Genomic DNA, 14,018 nt, shown 5'->3' with positions numbered 1-14,018 from the left:
CAAAACTACAATGAGATATCATCTCATCCTTGTTAAAATGCTGTTTATCCAAAAGGCAGGCAAAATAACAAATGCTTGGGAGGATGTGAAGAGAAGGGAACCTTCATACACTGTTGGTGGGAATGGAAATTTGTACAACTACTATGCAGTACAGCTTGGAGGTTCTTCACAAAACTAAAAATAGATGTACAGTTTGATCTAGCAATCCCACTGCTAGATATATTCCCAAAAGAAGGGAAATTAGTATATTGAAGAGATATCTACACTCCCATGTTTATTGTAGCACTATTCATAGAAGTCAAGATTTGCAAGTAATCCAAGTGACTATCAACAAATGAATGGATTAAGAAAATGTGATACATATACACAATGAATACTATTCAGCCATAAAAAAGAATTAGATGCTACCATTTGTAACAACATGGATGGAGCCGGAGGTAATTATGTTAAATCAAATACGCCAAGGAAAGTAAGACAAATTATACATGTTCTTACTTATTTATGGGAGACAAATATTATAATAATTAAACTGATGGAGATAGAGAACAAATTAATATATAGTGCTCAGAAAGGCCCACTTGCAAGATTAGCCACTGGTTGGTATATAAGAACTTGACTGACTGGTAACCAGAGTCCTACATGCATATAAAGATTTCCATAAATGGTAAGATTGGCTCACTGTCCCTAAGTAGTTTGTACAAACAATATTTGTACAATATTGTTTACATTAAATACCTGATTTCTTCTGGGAGTTTAGAATATTGATATACACCTAGGTACAGGGTTCCTACATAATATGCCCTCAGTAAAATCCTTTGGTGCTGAGTTGGCTAACAGCCTTTAATGGGCAGAAACATCATATACATGTCCTGTATTTACATTGCTGGTAGAGGAGAGTGTGATCTTTGTTGAATTCCGTGTCTTCCTACAAATCTCTGAATGTAGGGGTAGTCTTAGGGACTGTTGACACACCCTTGAACTGCTAAATCAATAGAAAGATGTGGAGGTGGAGGTGAAGCTGTGTATTTCTGGTCTAGTCCTAATTAGACTGACATGTTTCCCCTTCTTTTCCCGTGGAACATTCACCCTAGGGGAAGCCAGCTATCATACAACAAGTCTAATTATCCAAAACCAGCATACTGTGAGAAAGCTCAAGCTAGTCCATGGAGAGGCTTAGGACAGAAAGAAGGAGGCAGAAGTAGAATAGAGCAGTGAAGGAGAGAGAGAGAGAGAGAGAGAGAGAGAGAGAGAGAGAGAGAGAGAGAAATCCCCAGCACCAGACTTGTGAATAAAGGAATTATCCTGGGAGTCTACCTCACTTGAGCCTTCAGACGACCCCATTCTCCACCTCAGTCTAACTGTACCCACTTTAAAACCCTACATAAGAACTGCCCAGATGAGTCCAGTTGACCTACAGAATCATAAACAACAACAATAAATTATTATTTTAGACTGACAGGTTTTGAGATGGTTTATTACTTGGAATTACATGAGTGTAACTATCATTTTGTATTACATTAATCAAAAGTAATTGCTTTAAATATACATAGTATAAATAATAGATCCTTCTTAAAATTTGTTCCCATTAGAGAACCACAATGATGCCATGTTTATTTAAAATTATTTTTATAAAACACATTGATTCCTTAAATATACACCTATTGTATGGTTTTATATTCAAAATTCATCAGCTATCCCTCAAAGAATTTTATTTTTGCCTGCTTATTTCTTCCTCTATGTATTAATGAATCATATTTCTATACCATAATTATTGATTCATCAGCATCCATCCCAAATTATGTTTAGTTTTGCCTATGTGCTTTCAGTTATCTGACAGATAGAATATATTACAGAAATTATTATTACTTGTAGGACTGAATATTAGCCCTTGCAAAACCAACATCATCTGCCATTTCACAATTACTGCCTCACTACTAACACAATTAAGCCAACTAAACAAATAAGATTTTACTAATCTCTGTATCATGTTATCTATTGATTTGTAACATCAGAAAGTTACCTAAAAGGTAAAAATAGGAAAACATTAAAAAATTAGTATCAGAAATTATATTTGACTTTGTTCTTTTAGGATATTCTACATACAATATATTAACAAATCCTACTGACTCAACATTCAAAATATACTCAATATTCAATCAATTCTTATCCCCTCAACTTTTACCGCTCCAGTTTAAGCCATCACAATCTTTCAACTATAGGAGCCTTGACTTCCTTCTTCTACCATGTCCAGTAATTCCTGTATCTACACAGAAACCAAAGCAATAGTTTAACAATAGTCTGATTATGTCATTCTTTTTTTCGATAAACAATCCAATGGCTTTTCATCATATGTGAAATAAGATCTTAAGAATTTACCATGACACATTAGACCTTTTATGATAAGATTTCTCTCTGACCTAAACTCATATTACCTGTCTCTTCATTCGTTCTACTCTAAACACAATATCTTCCATTCCTGAAAAGACCGAGTATTCTCTTGCTGTTGCAGTTGTTATTCTCAGGTTTCTTCCCATAAAAACATGAGTGCCTTTCTCCCTTTCTTCATTATGGTCTCTACTAAAATGTTCCATAATCAAAGTGGCCTTCCTTGGCCATCCTTTTTGAAACACCAACTCACTCCAGTGCCACTTTCTATCCTTCATATTCCGCTTTACTTTTCATCATAACATTTATCACACTACCTGACATTATATATATATATATACATATTTGCTGGTTGTCTATTTCTTCTCCCAAGAACCCGAACACCATTAATGCAGGGATTTAGTCCGTGTTGTTCACATCGAAATATCAATGCCTTAGAATATTACTAAGAACATGGTAGGTACTTGACAAATTGATTCATCAACAAATCCTTGAATGCATAGATGACTTAGTAAAAAATTACCAGAAATGCAGAAATATACCATAGTGGGCTTTTCCAGGGATATTTAAAAAAAGCGATTTCTAATACTAAGAGAGATCACTGCATTCAATAAATGAAAAGGAACAATGAAAACTCTCTCAAACACACATAAAAATAAGTCTATGCAGGATACACAACAGACGATGTTGTGAAGGTCATGCCAAAATTTGATCTCTTTTAGAGTCTCCAAATGTGTTATTTTATATAATGATATATTTAGACAAAATAAATTGCAACTACTCACTATGTTGATTTTATAACATATAAACAAATAAAACAGCAGCAGTGCTTTGTTCACAATGAGTGTTTCCCCAGTATTCTAAAGTGGTTAAATAATACTCCTTCACTGGAAGGTATGCTTTTAGGAGGTTACCAGGTTACGTTACCGTGGAGGTTTGGATAACAAAAGAAAAAGTTGCTATGGTGTATTCCTGATAAAGAGATATTATATGATCGTTTTGTTTTGTTTTGTTTTGTTTTGTTTTGTTTTGTTTTGTTTTGAGATAGAGTCTCACTCTGTCGCCCAGGCTGGAGTGCAGTGGCACGATCTCCGCTCACTGCAAGCTTCGCCTCCTGGGTTCACACCATTCTCCCGCCTCAGCCTCCCGAGGAGCTGGGACTACAGGCGCCCGCCACCACGCCCGGCTAATTTTCTGTATTTTTAGTAGAGATGGGATTTCACCGTGTTAGCCAGGATGGTCTCAATCTCCTGACCTCGTGATCCATGCGCCTCGGCCTCCCAAAGTGCTGGGATTACAGCCGTGAGCGACCACGCCCGACCAATATAAATATGTTCTTATTGCTACAGAAACTATTATGTATTTTTTTCCAAGTAGTGTTTCATTATATTTACCAGTTTTCCCTCAAGACAAATTCATTATATTTACTCCTCAAAATTAAGAAACATTTCCATTAATCATTTTTCATAAGAGGAATTTGATATATGAGCTCAACTGAACACTCAAGGGTATAAAATAAATAGCACGACTCGGAGAAATAAATGTTAAACTTGAATCTTCATCAAAGTAAATGATTTATGCTTAAAATGTATTTCTTTCATATTTGAAAATAAGGTAGTATGGGTTCAGTGGCAAAATTTCTGCCTTACATTATTTATAAGACTTCCTTGCATTGAACTTGGAGATCTTGAATCCATAAAAATAATAATCAACACTTACATATGGGTTACTATGTGCTATTGTAGACACTTTGCATGTATTAACTTACTTAACCTTATAAGAACCTAATTAAGAAGTAATTGCTGTTATTATTTATAAATAAGACATTTGGACACAAAATAACTGGTTCAAGGTCTCATATAGCTAGAAAGTGGCAAAACTGGGGTTCAAACCTCCCAGGCAGTCTCCTAATTAGACTACATTGCTTCTAATGCCCCCAATTCTCTTTTCTGCTTTATTAAAAATAAACATTGTTTTAAAAATAGAAATAAGTGGTCATTATAGAAACTACAGAAATTTTTTCTTAAAATAGCATGATCCATCCAGAGTTGAAGATTGATAATTCTATATTTACTCCATCTTTTTTCTACACACTTTATTTCATACAATAGGGAGCAAACTGTGTGTTACTACATACTACTAATTCTTGAATCTAGGCTCTATGGTCACGTAAAGTTAAGCATCATTTTTATTGCTTAACATATCAGCATTTCATGGTAGAATATATGTTTTTAAATAATAGGGATGGGGTCTCCCTATGTTGCTAAGGTTGGGCTCAAATTTCTGAGCTTAAGCGAACCTCCTGCCTCAACTTCCCAAAGTGCTGGAATTAGAGGGATGAGCCATTACACCCAGCCTACCAAAAATAATAATAATAATAATAATAATAATAATAATAATAATTAAAACAATTTATTAATTTATTTCTCTGCTTCCTCCTTTCCATCCTCTGCTTAAGCAAAGTGGCTCTGTGCATATTAAAGTTAGGTTTATGTCATGGCAGAAGAATCTTCAGACACAATTCTATTCCTAAAAAAGTACAACAAAGAGTTTTTTCTTGTTCTTATTCTTGTTATTGCTTTTTCAGTACCCTGGCTGATTTAAGGAGAGAAGGAACATCTCTGAGGGAAGCTTGGAGTTTCTTTAGACTAAAGAGTAATAACTAGGGATGAAGAAAAGAAGTCAGAGAACCTTGGATTTCATAAGAAGAGACCCAGGAAAGAACCAAGTGCCACACTGTCAGTTCCTGGGGAATGTGGCCAAACCTCAGAGAGGGTGGTGCCATTGTGCATTGTAGGTACTGTGACAATCCCACTAGGCATTCCAGGAATGCAAACATCCCAGGGAAGCAGTAATCAATTGGCCAAGAAAGGCACTGAATTACATTTGTTTGTTTTAAATTTTGATCAAGGATTGGTGAGTGGAGGGTATTCCTCAATGCCTTTTTGCACTTTTGAAGCACAAAAGTCTTCAGAAGTCCAAAGAACAACAGAAGTTTTGTGTTTTTTGTTTTTTTTTTTTTAATTTCCTGCTGAATTTATCACAGGATAAATGTAATACAGTACAGTAGGATAAGATGATTTCTTAACATATCTAATCAAAAAACATTACTTAAGTAGGAAAAAGACTAAAATGTAGCCACCATGCTTCATTGAAGTACAAATAAATTTAAAAACTGAGGAACATGATTAGCAAGAATAACATGGCTCATGATAAACTGTACTTTTATGGAGGGTCAGGAACAATGAGTCAGCTTTAGCTTCAAGAGTGTTAGTTCCAGAAATGGATTGAGGCTGCTAATAATTGCATATGTACAAAAAAATTGAAAGGGTCATTCTACTAAAGAACAGTAAAATGTAGTGGCTTGAAGCCATCTTCAGTGTGGAGCATTTTACCACGGCTAACAAAGGGAGATGGCAGGCAGATGAGATGGGAAGTGATTCAATGTTTGCAAGAAATCAGGGAGAATGCCAGAGGGGAAAGATAGAAAAGGATAGAAAGAGCACATTAAAATTAACGTCAATGTTGTTCAGGTTTACTCCTCAGAAAACTATAAAAATCTTGATGGCTAAGCAATCCACTGTTTTTCATCACAGCATTGTCTCACTTTAATGATCTTGAACTTTTATGATTCTGTTGTTGATGTTTGATAACATTTTGTTCCTACCTAAGCAAAATTGGTTATCCTTTGGCTCTTCTATAATGATGTAGTGGCATGTGTCAGATCATATGTATGTACAGTTGATATAATGCTGAATATTCTATTAAAAAACAAACAAACAAAAAAAAAAAAAACTAGAGGTTATAATCTGCCTTTTGTTTCCAAATAGGAGCTCATAGCAATAGTTTATAAAGGTAAAAGAATTTGACAGTTCTTATAAAAGAAACTTTTTAGAACCAAGCATCCTAGAAACTCCTCAGTACCAAGAGGCTGCCCAGGAAATCTGGAGTTTATTATGTGTAGTATATGTGGAAGATTGTGAATTATATACTATCTTCTACGAAGGAATACAGTCAAATGCATTCATCACCTGGCATGAATATAGTAGGAATGGTGATGACTGTGGTGACCTGGAGTTCATGTGCTCTGTCTAGATGGAGAAAGCCTTCTTATCTCTTGTCAAGTAGTTTTATTTACAATGAGATGCACAAAGTTTCCAGATTTTTCAATTGTTTAAGACAAAGTTGGATGAATTTTTGTGTGAAATGTCCTCAGTTTTGAAAGGATAGCTACACCAAACAAACCACTTTAGCAATGGTTTTTAAACAGTAAACATGAGTTTAGCAGGAACTGAACCATAGTGCGGGGGAATAGAGAAGTGGGTATGTATGTGGGACTTAGACTATCTTTCAGTGCAGATCATTTTATTTACTTGAAAGAACGGGCTCCAACATTAACAAAGTTGAAAAATGCTGCCATATTGGAAAAAATAAACATTTGATTCCAACAAGACTGAATTACCGTTTTAAATTCATGTATCTCTGAAGTTTAAACTACCTTGGGATAGTCCCTAGGATGCCATCTTGTTTTCTTCCATACTTAGTTTAATAGCTCTTACTATGGTACATTCTTAACAATAGGCAATTTCTCATCTAACATTCAAGAATAAAGGCATGGGTATTAGTGGGAAAGTATTCATTATATAAAAAAAATACCATTCGTCTTTATTTCAAACGATGTGGTTGAAATCAACTTAATCTGAATGTCTTTCTAAAGGTAATGCTTAAAGAAAAACATGCACCTTGATAAACACACCAGCCAAAACAATATATCTTCCTCCAATTGTTCTGAGTGCTTCCAAAACTGACCAAGAAAGTAGGGGAAATACCTTTCTTCTAGTAATCTAATTACTTCCCAGAAGAAAAAGGAAAGTCAAGTCCCTCAATCACCCACCAATATTAGAAGAAGTTTTGCTCTTCTAATATTAGGATGGATTGTGATGGGGTTGAGTGCTGAAATCACCGTATCTTAAAAAAGTAAGCTAAGAGGTTAAGAGGATTAATATAATACTAACATGAAATATCGTGTCACATTCATGGGGAATAGGTGAAAAAGACAACCTTTTATTTTCTAGTTACCTAGCTATTCAATATCATAATTTTTATCAAAGTGTTAGACATATGAATTATAATATCAGACTTTTTCAGAATATGGTTACAAGAAAACTTAAATGTCTTCTATGTGTTATATAATTCTCAAAATATCCTTGAAATTACAATGCTTTATACTCTTAAGATTCTGTTCAAAATAGTTCTATATATTGTGTGCTTATATAACATTAAATGAGAATTATATTACTCATTTACATAATGACAATTTATAAACTAAAAATGAAAGAAGCAGATAAAGTTTTAGTTCATAATTTTGAATTTTAAGTTTAGATACTTATAAACACTAGAAGGATAACTTTATAGGTAATTAAATATTTTGAAAAGATATAGGCAATATTCCTTTTACAAAAGAAGTAAATTAAAAGTCACTATAAATATGTTGTCCATCAAAAGACAATATTATATATTATAAGCACTTGGAAGTTTTAATTTCTTATAGAACCATTTACATTTACCCCAAAACTATTGTTCTCTCAGAACCAGAGAAACTAACTAAAATAATTGTATTTATATTAGCTTTATGTCAGCAGATTCTGAAATATGTCTAACCTTTTTTAACTTCTGTTAAAAAATACATTAATTTTCAAAGACTGTAATCATTGTCAATATATTAAAAAGAAAAAAATGGTTTGTGGTGAAGTTTGGAGAATTCAAGAAAAATCTTGTTAAAGATACGCTTCTTTGGTAAATTTGTTCCATATATCATAAAATGGTAATATCAAACTTTGTAGCATTAGTATTATTTTCTCATTTATCTGTATAATAACAAAGAATGTGTCAATAAATAATGTAATCAGAATATCGTTTAGTATTTAACAATTAGCAGGTATAGAAAGGGACTTCTAACAAATATTTGACTCTCATTAAGCAAAAAAACATCCATAACTAGAAAACTAAATTCTCTTATATGAATTCATAGCCTTCTATAATTATCATTTCAACAAGACAGCAATACTGAGTATATGAAAATCCATGCCAGCAACTGTACTAGGTATAAGCAATATAAACTTGAATAAGATACGGTCCTTATATGAAAAATAAAAAACATAATAATTGTATGTTAAAATACTACAATCATAAATGCGATAATCTTAAAATGTGCACCTGTCTTTAAATAAAACTATACTGAAATAAGTGCACTTAAGTACATCATCCCAACATTTTAAAGTTTTTCCTCAGGCTCTTAAGAATTGTTTTTATTTATAATAATACCAATAATATCTAAATACCCCAGTAAAAACATAAAATAGTTGATCTACAAGCATTGGCTTAAATGGAAACATCTAATCTTAAGTGGCAAAACAAGACTTCATATTTGTTATGTATATAGCTTCCCAAACTGAAAAAAAATGCCACCAGTCATACCACATACTTATTTTCATATTTACTTGAATATTTATTAAATACAATATGTTTGGTGGAATGATTCCATATTTCAACTCTTGATTTTGACTCTTATTTTAAAAGGATTACATCATTAATTATTGGTAACCTAGCATTGCTAATGAAAATTTAACCACCAGATGAGGGCTGAATGTTTCCTTCTACCCCTATGAATTATATTAATGTAATTAATATAAACAAAATATGTAAAACCTCTAATTCATGTGAATCAACCTCTTACAATAAAACCCCACCATTTACATGTAAGACAAACAATCATCCCATAAAGCAGTAATTTTCATTCCAAACCTTTACCTTTAGTTAGCAATAGAGTGACAATAGAACATATACATGAAAAAATGATTTTAAGATTTGAAATCAGGGCCTTGAAGATTAAAGCAGTTCACTTCACCATCTACACATAAACTATTTTAAACTATTTATTAATTATCCTAAAATTTTTATAAATAATGCTTTCTTGTTTATTTTTTACCTTGAAAGACACTGGCTCTTCGGTAAGAGGACTAACAGGAAGTGATGTGGTACTGCTTGCTGGACTCATGTCCGTACTCTGCAAGGACAGTGAAATTGAATTAAATAAGGATTGTTTTGTAGTCATTTTGACTATTCATAATTTAGAAAAATAAATAAATAAAATAAAATAATAAGTAAAATATGAATGTAAAAATACCAGATTTAATGTTGATTTAATCATAATTATATAATAAATCATTCCTTATATAGAAACAATTATCTGGGAAATTAGTCAAATTATCACTCTCCATGTATATTTTAAGTGCATTTTATCAAACATGATGGTCATTTTTTGTGTTAGGGTGGTATTTATTATCATCATTGCTTAATTTATATTTTACCTTTTTTTTAAATTAAACTGTAGCTGTAATAATTCATTATGTTGCTATTTCAATGTATTTCAGACTGATTTTCAAACATGTATTATAGTTTTTCTTCTATAAAGATCTAAATCATTGCAAACATTTTTTTCATTATGTAAACCAATCTGCCACAATATGCAATTACAAACTGAAAAAATAATAAATTTTTTAAATTCCTAAATTCATAGCCCCTGACATTTTACCTTTCTTTTATTCTGCTAAACAAAAATTTAAGAATAATAAAAGATTTACACAAATGTAAGAGAATGCCTGGATTATTGCTAATGGCTGTTTTTCTAGTCTTTTAAAAATACAATAAATTAAGACTTATTTAATGTGAGATTAGCCTAAAAAAGAGATACCAGTTAGAAGTTAATCATTAATTTGTTTTTCTAAAAGCAAGAAAAAGATACTAATAGTAGGTAGCAACAGAAGTCATTTTATTATATTCTTAACACAGTCTCTGAGAGGGATTCTCCCATATGCAAATAAAACAAAAGAAAATAAAACATTGAAAAGAATATACACCCATATTTTCAGCTTGGTTTCTAAATATATGTGCAAACACACAGAAATTTTGCAGTGAAGATTAAAACCAAAGAATGAATTCACCTCAAGTGAGATAAGGATATAAATAGACAAGTTTGACTCACTTAAGTTTCAGCAAAAGAACGCATTCAAAGCATAGGTGCTACCGCCATTACTTATTCTTAGAAACTTTCTATTCAAGGATTATTTTCAATTCACTGTATTCATATGTACAATAAACTGGACATATTTTAAATACCCATTAAGTTGGGACTACTTATGACTCCCTAGTCCAGAAACCAAGGATAAGAACTATAAACACAGGGACCAAGATATTCAGCATAATGTTAATTTAACACATACCACACCTATTTTGGAAATTGATATAAGGCAGTGCATTGAGTAAAAATGTCTAAAGAAGGAAATCAGGTAAAAATTGGACAATAATCTACTAAAGGAAGTAGGAAAATACATGCACCAGATAATTGAGGTGAGTTAGTTACTGACTTTAATTTCAAAATTTATCCGGAGTCCTATGCCATTTATTTGATCAAAACCAGGAAATATTATGAATTGCTGACTCTCGCTCTCTGATTATATGACATAATAGAGAAACAAGGCTGGTCTTGCTAACTAATTACTGCAGGATGTTAACATAAGACATGAATGAAGCTTTATGCCGAAAAACACGGAAAAAAGACTCTTGAGCTACTTCTCTTAAAGTTGGATTTCTCACAAGAATTTAAGCAAGGGACAGGACACAGTTCATTCATAGTTGAATTATCCAATATTTACCTGTAGTATAGACAGCCTGCATAGTTTATTAAAGTATCATACCCTCAAAAAATATATATTTAGGAGACATAGATGACATTCATGTGTAAAAATTGAAAAGCCTGGACCACAGTCTTTCCAATGAAGGTTTAATTTTCATAAGAACATGAGTGAAAAGTCAAGGTTCATGGTAAACTTCTTTACAGGTTGAGGTCTCCCACAACTTTCCAGACATTAATGTATAATTCAAAGGATAGTAAAAAGCAGACTCCAAATTTTACATTATACAACACTGATTCTTTGAATGTCATTCTAAGAGAAAATTGTGTTCTAGCTATAATTTTCAAATCAATCTTAAAGTGTGACACCTTAATTCTACTGTTCTGAGGACATCTTGAGATAAATATTAAAAAAAAACAAATCCATCTCATATGACAACATCTGATAAACTGTACTTAGTTATCAAGTTGAGAAATACATAAAGTATTTTCATGCTTATCCTACTGTTTTCCCATTTGCTTTTCAGTGATCTGTAATTTAGGTGTCATTCCAATTTGCTTATTCTTTTAGATAAAATACTATTGTAAACCTTTTGAAGATAAGTCTTATCCATATTTCATATTTTAATCCATTTACTCTTCCATTCAACAATAGCAAAAATGATACAATTTAATATCTAAATGAAATACTTAAGTTACATTTGATGTTTTAAAAGCTGATGATTTTGTTAATCTACAACTTTCTTCATAAAATGTTCTGTCAGAATTATGGCTTCATCTGTTTTGATAAATTCCAAATATATCAATATATGTAACTATATACATATATATCCACATATGTAACCACCACCAATATCAGATACAGAACATTTTCATCACCTGAAAATGTTCCCTCATGTGCCTCTGTGTTCGACTATCTCCATCCCTGCTCCCAAGAAAAATAGTGTGCTTTCTATTACTAGTCTGCTTTGGGCTGCTCTAGAATTTCATATAAATAGAAGTGTATAGAAGTGAATTCTTTTGGGTCTGGCTTATTTCACTCAGCAAAATGATTCTGAAATTATTATATTCATAATATTGGTGCATATTTCAGTAGTCTACTATTTCAAAATTTTGTGTAGTATCTCATGATGGACAGAAATTTGCTTATCCACTCACTTACTGATGGGATTTGTGTTGCTTCCTGTTTGGGGCTCTAATGAAAAAAACATGCTGAATATTCATGTATATATCTTTTGTTGGACATGTGTTTTAATTTATCTTTAGCAAATACTTAACAATGATATATCTGGGTCTTCTGGCAAGTTTATATCCTATTACATAATATTACATAATATTATTACATACCTATATTACATAATACATATTATGTTTTTTATAAGAAACTGACAACTGTTTTCCAAAAGGATTGTAATATTTTGCACTTCCACTTGCACTGTGTCTTGGAAAAATTGGTGTATCAGTCTTTTTTTAAAAAATTAGGCGTTTTATGGATGTACAGTGGAAGCTCATTGTGGTTTTAACTTTCTCTTCCATGGGTTACTAATGATGTTAAGCATCATTTCATGTGCCCATTAACTATTAGCATATCTCATTTGCAAAGAGTATTAAAATATTTTGCCAATTTTTATCATTGGATTATTGGATACAAATCCTCTGTCATATACATTTATTACAAATATTTTTACTCAGTTTGTGGCTTACCTTTTTATTTTCTTAACTATATATTCAAAAGAGCCAAAGTTTTCTAAACTATTGTTTTGTTTTTTTTTTTTTTTTTAAGTTTGCTTTTGGTGTTTTACCTAAGAAATATTGGCCTACCAATCACGTTCTCAAAGATTCTCTCTTATGTTTTCTTCTACTAATCTTTCACTTCAATATATACGGGCAAAAGATAGCAGGATCAGAGACTTATTCTTTGAAGATGCTTTTCCAATTTCTTGGTATACAATAAACATTAAATAATACTTATACTACATGTGTTCTAGTACAAGATTTTCACAGGTTAATTTGAATTTTAACAAGTAATCTCAGATATTTTAACCACTCTTTCTCATTATATGAAAGTCTTATATTTACTCATGTCTTCACTATCATTATAATAAATTTAAAAAATGGATTTATTATCTGTAGGGAGGGTAAGAAGGCTTTGCTACAGTACTGAAATGTTTAAAGTAATATCCAAGACTCTCATCGGAGAGTTGAAACAATGTTTCTATTATCTCAGAGACCGGTTCTCTTACCACTGGACTCATCTTTGGTCCTGAGCAAAAAGAATGAGCAAGCAAACATTAAAAAAAAAAAAAAAAAAAATCTATTTTAAATTTAATCCCAAGAGACAGATGAGAAATACTACCCTTTGCTTCAAAAATTTCAATGGAATAAACTATGATCTAAGCACACAGAGGTTCTTGCAAAACACCATGCCACCTTATCATATTCAAATCTGCAATATGGTGTTGGTGAAGAGCAGATATCCACAGGCTAAATGAAAATGACACCATACTAAAGGAAAACCACAGCAGGAGGAGGACTAGAACTTCTCTTAGCTCCTATGTGATGGCTCCTTAAAACATACATGAATAATCAGGGACAATTTATCAAGAAATTGGAAAGAGCAGATAAGTGATCTCATTGAAATCTTCAAACTCACCTATCTTTGTACCAACTTAAAGTCAATTAGTAGAAGTCATTGTTGATGAGAAAAAATAAGTATACAAAGTTTATTAACAACAACCACAATAAAACCCAAGTAAAAAGTAAGACTTGCAAATCCTAAGAGTTGGTCTACCTCAAAATAAATAATGAGCATGAAAGAAAATATTTTTTGTTATACTAATAGCAACTTTTTTTCTCAAGTTAAATTCAGACAAAAATTTGGGAAAATGGTATATCACCTGTTACTATAAACAATGATTTAAATGTTTAGTTTGAAAATGTG

General features: G+C 31.9%; 1 protein-coding gene across 1 annotated transcript in view; it reads right to left on the bottom strand.

Moving 5' to 3' along the window:
* CCSER1 (coiled-coil serine rich protein 1) overlaps positions 1–14,018 on the bottom strand; it is a 1,475,466-nt gene that overhangs the window by 877,473 nt on the left and 583,975 nt on the right. Inside the window, exon 7 of the mRNA XM_026448057.1 lies at positions 9,374–9,451. Within this exon, the coding sequence (XP_026303842.1) occupies positions 9,374–9,451 (78 nt within the window). The remainder of the gene's footprint in view (positions 1–9,373; positions 9,452–14,018) is intronic.

Source organism: Piliocolobus tephrosceles, chromosome 3 (genome assembly GCF_002776525.5).
Source record: "Piliocolobus tephrosceles isolate RC106 chromosome 3, ASM277652v3, whole genome shotgun sequence".
Classification (NCBI taxonomy): Eukaryota; Metazoa; Chordata; class Mammalia; order Primates; family Cercopithecidae; genus Piliocolobus; species Piliocolobus tephrosceles.
Note: the sequence above shows the minus strand (reverse complement) of the source record. Positions and strands in the feature narration are given on the sequence as shown.